The sequence below is a fragment of the Loxodonta africana genome, chromosome 7 (genome assembly GCF_030014295.1).
Source record: "Loxodonta africana isolate mLoxAfr1 chromosome 7, mLoxAfr1.hap2, whole genome shotgun sequence".
In the NCBI taxonomy this organism is placed as follows: Eukaryota; Metazoa; Chordata; class Mammalia; order Proboscidea; family Elephantidae; genus Loxodonta; species Loxodonta africana.
Genome location: NC_087348.1, coordinates 113021201 through 113034125, shown reverse-complemented (window position 1 = coordinate 113034125; position 12925 = coordinate 113021201). Strand labels below are relative to the sequence as shown.

Sequence of the window (12925 nt, the reverse complement as noted above, 5' to 3'; positions counted from 1 at the left end):
TCATGAAGGCCAAATCACCAAAGTATCTACTTCAATATCACCTCTGACTTTCTAGAATTTGTGTGTAAACAGTGATTATACTACTGCATAGCCAGCCATCATATCTCATTAGGGTAACAACCTGTATACAACCCGTTGCCACTGAGATGATTCTGACTCATATCGACCCTACAGCGCAGAGCAGACCTGCCTGATAGGGTTTTCAAGGAGCCATCAGTGGATTTGAACTGCCAACCTTTTGGTTAACAGCCAAGCTATTAACCACTGCACCAGGAGGGCTCCAGTGTACCAAGAGTAATACAAAAAAAGGCAGGTAACCTAGATTTACTATTACTATCTCAGCATTCACTTACAAATATAGGTAAACATTCTACATGTAACTTGGAGTGAAAATCTCTTTATGTATTTTCTATGTTGAAATTCTATCAATCAGTTGAAACAGCATTAACGATGCCTGTGAAAGCTATTAACTTTACATGAAAAATTATTAAAAACTCTCAAATAATGAGGTAAATTGGTAAAGAGATTGACATTAAGAGGATACCGCCTTAAGAAGTTTATTAAAAAAACTATATCCCTTTTGAGTCAATAAACATCTATGCAAATCTAAATAATATCTGGCAGAATAATAAAGGTTACATTAAATCTAAGTTATAGTTTTTGTAGAATTATTTAGTATATTAACATGTATAACATTAAACAAAATAACCTTTAAGAATAATATTTCAATCCATTTAGGCCATGACGGTTTTTAAAAAAAAAAATCATTTAAGAATTCTTCACATATTTTGAGGGTTAATTAAAGACAGAATGTCAAATAACGTAACATGCATGATAAACATCTTCAGTCCAGACATAATAAAGTACGTAGAGAAAATAAAGGGTTACAAAAAAATAAGGTATCCGAAACAAATTTCATTCTTACTGACCAAACTTCAAAACAAAATTTTACAAGAATGCTTTCGGGGGGAAAAAATCACTTCTAGATTTGTGTCAATATAATTAAAAATTTAAACAAAAATCTGCTTGAAATTTTTATAGATTCCATTTTCGATAGTTGAAGATAAAAAGATATATGAACTTTGTACAAATGTGACTCCCAGGCAAAAAAATTCTTTTTAGAAAACACGTTTCTGAAAAACTTTTCCATGAATTCTAACCTGCAGGGTACAAAATGACAAGTGAAACTAACTATTAAATATGCTACTTTTGCATCTTGTACAGAAGGCATTTGGACAGGAGTCCTTTTAAGTTCGATAGCGTGGTAAATTGATGATGAATTTTACTGTCTCGACTTTACGTGTCTGCAGACATCTCTGGGTCTCACAGCAAACAATATAGTGGGCCTGAATGGAGAAATATTTCTAGAATGAAAAACCCATTTTAAAAAAGTGGTAATGCCACCATCACTGACAAAGGTACAAACATAATGAAGGCCACAGGTAATTCAGGAATATCAAGCATGTTTTGTTTAATTGTTTGTAGAAAGTAAATGTAGCACAGCACAATTTAGAGAATTACTGGCTCTAAATAGGAATACAGCATTTTGATCATTTTTCTTCAGCCAAAGACTTAATGAGGCTCTTTAAACAAGACATTATAGCAGCTTTTACATGCTAAAAAGGCTGACTAAAGCTAAACAAATGAAAGTAGTTCCTGTGCGGAAAGCTGCTAAGAAATAAAAAACCAAACATATATTCCAAGAATGCAAGTATTCTCAAGGGAAGATGCTTAATTACTGTGCTTATGATATGAGGTGCAGATGAAAATTCACAGACAATTTTATCTTGAAAGCCAAACACACTGCTCTATTGTCAAATTTCTGAAACCAAGGCTTAAGGGCAGATTTTTCCTAGGTGCTGGTACGAAGCAGCAAATGAAAAGAAAATATTATATATAATAATTTTACATAAGGGAAGACAACAATCACAAGCCTGTTCCTGAAAGCATTTAGAAAGCATGTTCTTCAATCAATACACAAAGCTCTAGTTTGTGGGACTGCTTCTGTAAAATGGCACTAGAGCTACTGCTACTGATCTCATCTTCAAGTCCAGAAACTGAAGATGAAATAGGTCTTTTATTTACTACGAAAAAGGAAAGTTAATGACAATGCAACACCATCAGCAGTAACCTACACCAATGGAGCTAGCCAAAAAGTTTTCCTTCACCAATCTTAGTTAAAACTGAACATCTATTTAATATTGCAAAATATGCTATATAGTAACCATAACTGACTAAAGTTACTGTTCCTATATTACAGTAATATTAAAACTGTAATAATAATTTAAGGTTTAAATAAATCTCAGATTTATTCTTGTATCCCAGAAATCTATTCTATGATGGTGACATTCACCTTAGGTCTTGACTGAATATTGATATTAATATCTGCTATTTAGCAATCCACCAAAACATGCAATTGATGCATTTTTAAACACCATATGAATGCTATATTGAGGAAGTTTGTTTTCCTAGTAGCCAAATATGCCCACAAACATGGGGTAGGGGAGGACACTTACCAAAAAAAAGCAATTGTACAAGCTCCCTTAGCACTTTTTTCCCCTTTGTTTGCTTGTTTCTTTTTGTTTCCTTTTTTCTCTCCTTTCTCTCGTCTTTCCCATACCCCTATTAGCTCCACGCATCACCACCTCACCCCTCTTTCCTGCCTACCCACACCATATGCTGAACATCACACCTCCAAGCAGCATAGGCATGGCCTACTAGAACCTGCCCAGCACTGATTCCTGGCCAGCCCTGTCAGCCCTAGCACGTGCCACAAACTACCCATCCAGACCCCTCCGCTTCAGCTGGACCTGCCTTGCTGCACCATAGCTGAATAACTGGCCCTGCCCATTGGACGAGGAGGTGAAAAGTATTATGACTACAGACAGACAAACAACAAAGAATGCACAGCCTGCCTGCTCAGACATAAACAAATAAAACAAAAAAAGCAGGATGAAACAAATCTACAATCAAGAAACAAAATAACTACTGAATGTCCCAAAGACAGCAGACAATATTAAAACATATTTAAAAAAAGGACTGGATGGGTCCAGCAGGTGATCAAAATAAAAGATCAGATGACTTTCAAGTAGAAGAAAAGGCACTAGAACTACCTGACAGGGAATTCAAATCTCTAATATTCAGAGCAATCCAAGGGCTGAAGCAAAAAGCAGACAAAAATGAGGAAAAAATAGACGAATTTATGGAAAAGGCAGACAAATTCATGGAAAATACAGACAAAAAAAACGGAACAATTCAGGAAAGTAATACAAAAACAACAATTAGAAATCCAAAAGATAAATAACAAGATTTCAGAAATGGACAGTGCCATAGAAGGGCTGAGGAGCAGGTTTGAAACAATGTAAGGCAGAATCAGCAAAATTGAAGACAAACACTCGAATACGACTCTGAGGAAAAATCAGAAAAAAGAATGAAGAAAAATGAAGAAACCCTGAGAATTATGTGGGATACAATCAAAAGCAAAAATTTTCTAGTGATCAGAGTTCCAGAACAGGGAGAGAAAATGGAAAACACAGATAGGATAATTGAAGAATTGCTGACAGAACTTCCCTAATATCATGAATGATGAAAAGCTGACCATCCAAGGAGCTCAATGAACCCCATATAGGATAGACCCCAAAAGAAAAACAGCAAGGCATATCATAATCACACTCACTAAAACCAAGGACAAAGAAAAAATCCTGCGAGAAGCTCGAGAAAAACAAAGTCACATGCAGATGAGAAACAACACTAAACTCTGATTATTCTGCAGAAACCATGCAGGCAAGAAGGCAAGGGGATGACATACATAAAACCTTGAAAGAAAAAAATTGCCAACCAAGAATAATATATCCCGTAAAACTTTCTTTCAAATGGTGAAATCAGGACATTTCCAGATAAACAGAAATTAAGGAAATATGTAAAAACCAAACCCAAACTTAGAAGAATTATTAAAGGGAGTTCTTAGGTCTGAGAACAAGTAACATCAGACCACAGCCTAAATCTAGGATGCAAGATTGTACCAGCCAGATACTCACCTAGGAAATGAATTCTCAAGGACTATTCAAAACCAAAACAATTGCAATAGGGAACCAAAGAGGTTACTCTGTAAATGACAACGTCAGAACAATAAAAGAGGGAATAAACAGTATAGGTATAGAACTTTCTAACGGGGAGGAAGGCAAGGTGATATCACGTAATAGACTGGTTCAAACCTAGGAAGACAAGGGTAAATTTGAAGGTAACCACAAAGAAAGTTTAACAAACCTACTCAACAAAATAAAGAAGAAAAACATAAAGCCTCAATAAAAACAAAATCTGTAAAAACAAAAGACATGAAAAAGAATTCCACAAACAAAAGGAGCCCAGCACAGTAGAGTTAGAGGAACAAAGAAAACGTTAGCACCACAAAAAAAAAAAGCGCTACAAAATGACAGCGACAAACTCAAAGATAAAGAACAACAATGAATCTGTGAAACATCTCATAACATGGATGCATCTGGAGGACATTACACTGAGTGAAATAAGTCAAACGCAAAAGGACAAATATTGCAAGAGACTACTATTGTAAAAACTCATGAAAAGGTTTACATACAAAAAGAAACACTCTTTGATGGTTGCGAGGGAGAGGACGCGTGGGGATGGAAAAATACTTAATAGACAAAAAATAAGTGGTAACTTTGGTAAAACATAAGACAGTACGCAATACTGGGGAAGCTGGCACAACCTGGACAAGGCAAGGCCACGGGAGCTCCACAGACACATCCAAACTCCCTGAAGGATTGAACTGCTGGACAGAGGGCTGCGGGGACCATGGTCTCAGGGAACATCTAGCTCAATTGGCATAACAGAGTTTATAAAGAAAATGTTCTACATTCTACTTTGGTGAGTAGCATGTGGGGTCTTTAAAGCCTGTGAGCAGCCATCTAGGATGCTCCACTGGTCTCACCCCTTCAGGAGCAAGGCAGAATGAAAAAAACTAAAGGCATAAGGGAAAGATTAGTGCAAAGGACTAATGGACATCTACCACAGCCTCCACCAGGCTGAATTCAGTACAACTAGATGGTTGTTAAGTGCCATCAAATCGATAAAATGCACAAGATTATTATGTTAACATTATTTACAGAAGGAAAAAATGGAATAGGAGAATGGTTAAATAAATTCTATGATGAAATATTAAGTAGTTGTCAGAAATTGTTTTTAAAGAACATGTAAGAAGTAAGAAACTGATCCCAAAACTGTGCAATGAAAAAGTAATTTTCAAATAGTATTATCCCAGTCTTTTGGAAAGTGTGTGTAAATGTTTACATAAAAATGAAGACTATAATAAATTCATTAAAATATTACCTATTACTATCTTTTGGCAATGATATCATAGGTGTTTTTCCTATAATTTATGCTTATGTGGATAGTTTCAAAATTTTCTATGTATTATTTTTATGATTAAAAAAGTTTTAAAATTCATTATTTAAAAATATGACTATTTAAATAGCCAACTCCTTTCTTTCATTCATACTAAACCGTCATATACTTGACATGGAAATTCAAAGCATATTTAAAAGGTTTTTGATCACTATTACCCTAAAATGGTAATAGTAGAGTTTTTCAAATTTTGAAATCTGGGAATACCACATATAGAAACCAAGATATAATTCAACTCACTGAACACAGAAATAATAAAGCAAGGGCCATAAACAATAAGTCAATCACCTGCTTTGTGTCCATCTCTCTATTCACCAGTGTGTAAAGATGATGGTAGGTAGAACTACTGGTCTTTACTGATGGAATTTTCTTTACATCAATGTTCTGAAAGATAGAACATAATTTAAGTTAAAAGCATTAATTTTCATTTAAAGCTGAATCAAAAAAAAATCAACTTGTATTTTAACCACTTACTTTGACCCCAGATAAAATGAAAGTTTGCGCACAACGAAATAAATCTCTTTTTTCCAGAATTAAATAATTCCCAGTTTTAACATGAGTATAAAAAATAAAATAAAGGTTATTAAAAGTTTTATTTTTCAAGAGTCACTAGTACTTCAAAACATTTTCTAGGTGTCTCTAGTGTAATTGATGTCTTTCACTCACCTCAATTCCTGATATAATCTGTTATTTACAGACAGTTATCTTTAAATCTCCTGAGTATATACATGCTCACCTTACAAGGTATGTTAAATCAAATTATAAGCATTTTACTTTATAGGAAAACAGAACATAGCTATTATGTCCTATTCCATACCTAATCGACAGAAGTTCTAACTTAATTTACATTAGTCTTACTTCTTCTCAATGTCTAATGATATATTTTGAGTTATGGTCCTAGGACAATGGCCAATATTTAAATTACTCTTATTCCTAAACAAAAAACTCAACAGAACAAACTACCGTTCCCACTCTTTCCTACATTGGTCATAAAAACAGATTCAGTTCACCACAATTTACTATGCACTGATATCTAACTAAATCAATTAAACAAGAAATTTCTTAAGCACCTACCATGGGTTAACACACTGCTAAGAAGCCAAAAACACACTGCTAGGTGTTGTGAATGTTACCGAAAAGTGAAATAAAATAATGCCCCCCGTCTTCAAAGAGCTCAAGCTATCAGTTGTAACAATTAGAAACAAATTAAATAATAAGGCATGCATTTTATATTGTATCCTAATGAAAAGAATATTGAAACCCTAGCAACATTCTTTAGCTTTTCTGTCTCGCAGCTTTCTCAAGAAAAACAGGTATACAGCTGTGTACCTGTACCACATGGTCACTGTGACAGTTACGGTGGGAACCAAACAATAATGTCTGAGAAAGCACTTGGAGAATTGTAAAAGCAGTAACACTAATATCACAAACTCAACACAAGCTGAGAAGAGTGAAAAGTTTAAATAGGAATACTCTGTGAATTCATCAAAGGCTTAGCTTTAATATGTATGTGTGGAATGATGAGGACTCATGTAAAATGAAAAGAAGAAACATGGAAATAGGGCAAGAAGGTGGGATTATGAAATGTCAAGTAAAAAAGAATAGTCTGATTAGAGCAGAATCATCTGAGTAGTCTGTCTTGGTCCTATACCAAACCAATTAAAATCAGAACCTTTGAGGACACAGCCTGGCAGTTGTACTTTTAAAATATCAATGTACAACCAAAGTTGAGAACTCTTTAGACAAGTCAGAAGATAGTTATTGGCAAGTACCAGGAAATACATGTGGATGGATATAATAGGGTGACCTTCATTCAGGCGAAAGATAAAACTGCAAGGAAATATTTTCTGCCAATGAAAACATCAACATTATAATCAAAGCTTCAATATAATCACACATCATTTTAAGAAACTGAAATCACAGAACGAAAATTCAGATATGGTAATACACGTTAAAAAAAAACACTTTACAGAAGGATTTTAGCTTTTGAATTAATGCCTTAAAAAATAAACCATGAGGCATCTTGACAAGGAATTAAGAACCTTGAAGAAAAGGAATCACTAAAGTTATGTAATTTGATATGAAAACATGATTCAATTTACATGTATGTAACTTTCAAGTACCAGTACTTCTGAAATAAAGTGAACTATATATTGGAAACCCTGGTGGCATACCGGTTAAGAGCTACGGCTGCTAACCAAAAGGTCGGCAGTTCGAATCCACCAGGTGCTCCTTAGAAACCGTACGGGGCAGTTCTACTTTGTCCTACAGGGTCACTATGAGTCGGAATCGACTTGATGGCAACAGGTTTGGTTTTGGTTTTTTATATACAGATTGATCACGTGTGAGATCCTATAGGAAATTGGGATCACAGTTTTCAGATTTAAATCATTCCCAGCCCTTATCAATTTTAATATGACTTCCAGTAAAATTATACTTAGATGTTTTTAGTCAAATTAGTCCATGAGACTTTTCATAGGCTGACAGTTAGGATGATTCCCTAATAAGTTAAAATCACTCAGTCTATTTCCTAATGTGTTCTCTCTGGCTTTGGGGTGTTTTTTTCTCTCTGGCTTTACAGTAATTATTTCCAGCCTGACCTAACCAGGTACAGGGCAATACCAGCACTCTGAGGTACCTGAAACTGGCTCACACAGCAAAGGAAAATAAGGAAAAAAAAGTATCCAACTGAGGGAAGACCCATGATTGTAAAATAAGCCAATTTTCTCCTGATTCTGACAAACTATCTCTAAAGACAGTGCAAACAGATAAAGTAATATTTTAGAAATGTAAAAGGTATTATATAAGATGTATGTAAGAGATATGAGAAGCTTATGAAGTCTTAAAGTAGCTCAAGGTTTTTGATATAAACTTTATTCTTTAACAGCCCTATGACAAGATTATGGTTATTTACATTTACAGACTGTTCACTGCCTAAACAGTTTATTTAAACAGTTTATAAAGTGAACTCTGAAGTATATTTATAGAAGGCTAAGTGGCAGAGTAGAAAGATCAAGAGTTTATAAAATTAGATCCTGGTAAAAATGCTGGTTGTCTCCCTTATCTGTTAAATGACTTTGGCCAAGTTACTTAATCTCTGACATTCGGCTTTCCTCACTTATGAAATGGGGATAATAATACCTACCTCGCAGGGACATTGTGATTACATGAGATGTGAATGAAGAACCTTGTACAACTAGTATCTTATAAGCACTCAATAAGTGACAATTCTCTTTACCATGTGAACAGTTCTCTTGTAAGGTTTTAGCTCACAAAAAGCAATGTTATTTTCTTGGATTACTTAAGGAAGGCCTTCTTGGTTTGAGAAGACTAAATATTTTAGATTCATTTCCCCAGGTTTTTCAGCATTCATAATTTTATCTGCTTGGAGGAACAGTGATACAGATGTACCTACATCCTGTGTATATGACAGAAGGTCTTTATATGGTATATTTCCCTGGTCCCAAAATGCTTGTCCTACAACCTAGCTTTTCCCAAATCAAACCTTTTTTTTCCTTACACCCCACATATCTACAACCAACTCAACATACATTCAGAGACATTGTCCCCCTTTCCCTAACACCTTTAGAGGCAGGGTAATGGATCTCTTTTTAAAACAATGTTTTTAGTCAAATAATACAATGACCCAGATCTTGGTTTTTAAGTGCCATTCTCCGCTTAAAAGACTCAACGCTCCTTAGAGATTCCAGAGCTGGGGCAGAGAAAGTATAAAGTAACCTGGGTCATTTGCTGGGCCACAAAGCAAGGAAGTGCTTGAAGAGGCTTCCACTGACTAAATTGAAGACATTATGAACATCAGAAAGAATAATGACTACGTAATAGTGAATAAATAAAAATTTACAAGTCCACAGTGACACAGAAAAGAAAGGAAAAAACTCATTTGCCACTATTGGAGTTGATTATTATACCAACTCTTTAAAAATTGGTAAAGGGAAAAAGCTAAGAATATATCCTGTCTTTGAAGTAGAGAAAACATTTTTTTTTTTTTTTTTAGTGTTTTAGTATTGAAGTAGAGAGAATATATTTTCTAATGTTTTAGTATAACTGTATAAGCTAGTCTTTGAAACGTAATTACTTGCTCTGGAATCTGTCCCACGATTGTTCCTTTAAAGAAAAAAAATCAATTTTTAGTTGCTGATTAAACTATGTTCCTCTCCCAAGGAAAAAATACACAAAACCGAGGTAGCTGAACAAAGCTTAGATCCATCTTGTGACAGAAACCAGGATGGCAGGAAGAGACTTGCAGGACTTCAATAACAGATCACTTTATCACCGTGTCTACCTCAAAGAAAAACCAACATTCCTGAAAACCTTCAAACCCTGACCTTCCCCGTATAAAAACCCTCCAATTAGTCCTCTAGGTTGAGACAGAATTTGAGAGAAATTTAACCCTCTCTGTCTCTTGAATACTGGTATTCAATAAAGCCTTCTTACTGCTTACCTCCTCCTGTCTCACTATTGACTTTGCGGTAGGCGGCACAAATCCGCAATTTGCGTTAACATCTTTTTAAAAGGAACTACGGTTCATGCCTATTGACGAAAATGCTTTTTTCTTTCTTTTTAAACAAAAGGAGACCAATGAGTAATTACCGGAGGATAATAGATACCTTCACGGTGCTGAAGTATCCCGTCACAGATTACTTGGTAATTAACCAAGTATTAATTAACCAAATTAAGGGAAAAACAGACCTTTATGATGAGATCTCTTGCAGTCACCACCTAACCAAATGGTCAAACTTAGAATCATTAATAAATAAACAACCTGCCATTATGTGCCTCCTGACGTGGTACAATAAATTATACAGCATCACCTGCTTGGTATTCTTGCCTAAACATAAAAAAGCCTTTAAACCTAACTTCCAGTTTAATGAAAATACAGTGCATGATCCCATGTCTAAACAATGAGACAAATGCAGAATGAAACATTTTAAAAGAAACGAGTCTCTTTAAGAAGTCCACAATAAAAAGCTGGCTGGGGCAGGGGGTGGATAATGCTCCAGGCTAAGAGAGACCAAAGAGACAAAACAATGTATGAGTCTTGACTGGACCCTATTTTGGGGAAAAAAAAAAAAGCTACAAGACATTTTTAGGGACAATCAGAGAATTATGATTCTGGGCTAAATATTAAATGCTATTAAGGAATTGATGTTAATTTTCTTAGTGTGATACTGGTATTTTGATTGTGTAAAAGAATGTCCACCCTCTCAGCTCAGTAATGAAGTCATTTCTGAGGTTAACCCTTCAGCCAAAGATTGGGCAGGCCCATAAAACAAAATGTAACAAATGTCATAAAACAGTATGTGTACTAACTGTTCAATGAGAAGTGAGTTTGTTGTATAAACTTTATCCGACGTACAATTTTTAAAAAAAGAGAGAATGTCCTTATTCTTAGAAGCTGCTGCTGAAGTATTTAGGGTTAAAACGTCAACTCTGCAATTTACATTCAAAGTATACATATATAAACGTATCTATTTCAAATCTATATACAATTTTATATCAGTGGAATCTAAGTGGTAGACATACAGGCATTCATTGTACTCTTTAATGGGGGAAGCACAACCATATATTTACATATAATTCATACCTGCCAAAGCACTTACACAGACATTTCATTTGCTTTTTGTAAATTTTTGACCCTGGCTTCTTATGAACATTAGGAATTATGTTAAAAGGTAATCAAGATAAAATATTGCCTGGCCTGTATCATTTCACATGGTACTGAGGAATGACTGAAATCTGACTCTTAATCTGAATGTTATTGGATCAAATGTTATGTAGCAAAGGGCTTAGCACAAAAGCAGGAATCCTGATAAAATGAAAAGCCTAAAAGGTCACTGCCCAGTATTTATGCTTATCACACACATCCCTAGGATGTGTATACAGGTCCATGGGTGGCACAGTTTATGCTTGCCTACTAACTGAAAGGTTGGTGGTTTGAACCCACCGAGAGGAGCCTCAAAATAAAGGCCTGGTGATCTACTTCCAAAAGGTCACAGCCTCGAAAACCCTATGGTGCACAGTTCTACTCTGTAACACATGGAGTAACCATGAGTCAGAATTGACTTAATGGCAACCGGTAGTATTTGTATGGAATTCCTGGTTGGTCTGAATGGTTAATGTGCTCAACTGTGACCAAAAGGTTGGAGGCTGGGGCCCACCAAGAGGCACCTACAAAGAAAGGCCTGGTGATCTACTTCTGAAAAATCAGCCACGGAAAACACTATGGAGCACCGTTTTAGTCTGACACACGTGGAGTCATCATGAGTCAGGGTCACCATGAGCTGGAGTAGACTTCAGAGCAATTGGGTTTTTTTTCTATTTGTACAGAATTTTTTTTATTGTGTATGTAAGATTTTTTTCCTTTTACTTCTACCTAACTTTTTAGATAAAAAAACAGAAGCTAATGTGAACAAGATGATACCTTTTAAAATTAATTTCCACGTTACTTAAAAAATTAAATGTTATACTCAAAATGAGGAAATTCTGGTGGTGTAGTGGCTAAGAGCTATGGCTGATAACCAAGAGGTCGGCAGTTTGAGTCCACCAGGCACTCCTGGGAAACTATACGGGAGTTCTACTCTGTCCTATAGGATCACTATGAGTTGGAATTGACTCGACAGCAATGGGTTTGGTGTTCAACGGGTATCCAAAATGAGTTCCAAATTGTAAAAGCACACATTTTACTTCCATAAAAAAATAGGCCCCTTTCCTTCATGAGATCTTGTGCATATTAATTAACTTATCTGAACCTTAATTTCTTCAACATGCTGACTATTTATAATCAGCCAAATTCAGAGTGTGGTAAATTCTATAGCAGATAGTTCAGTTTTTTTCAGCAAATAAAGAGCACTGAAAAAACAAACTACAGAACTAATATGATTTTTAAACACGAAAGCTATAGATTTTTAAACAACAAAAAAAAGTTTTTGAGTGAATTGGAGAAAAATGAACACAGACTGGGTATTAGATGACATTGGGAATAATAACAGCATTGTAGTTTTTTTTTTTTTTTAAAGTCCTTATGCATCAGAATTACATACTATTTATGGGTAAAATGATGACAGTGACGATTATTTTTAAATACTCCAGATATACACGTGTTACTGGTGCAACTAAAAATTAAGCTTAAACAAATGACGGTTACTTTGACCTCTACCGAATACTAAGAGCAAAGAAGAATTATTATAACTTAGTTCTTCTCAACATTCAAAGTATTCACCTCAAAAAGAGTTGGAGGAGGAGGCGGCAGACTTGTAATCTTGGCAGATCTTTCTTTTTCCATGAGCAGTGCTGCCTGTCGAGCTTTTATATGCCTCGAGAAAACAAAAGATGTCATAAATGAGTCTCTCAGGTAATAATACAGCGTAATCCTTGGCAGTAAAAATATAAAAAACATAAGATCTCAAGAAATCCTTCACTCTGATTCCACAAGTTCAGTATGCTGCTACAATAGCCTATACACAGTAGACAAGTAAGAATCATT

General features: G+C 35.1%; 1 protein-coding gene across 1 annotated transcript in view; it reads right to left on the bottom strand.

Annotated features, from left to right (window-relative positions):
- CEP295 (centrosomal protein 295) overlaps nucleotides 1-12925 on the bottom strand; it is a 57028-nt gene that overhangs the window by 32728 nt on the left and 11375 nt on the right. The window contains 2 exon segments of the mRNA XM_010595384.3: nucleotides 5710-5805; nucleotides 12662-12755. Of these exon segments, the coding sequence (XP_010593686.2) occupies nucleotides 5710-5805; nucleotides 12662-12755 (190 nt within the window).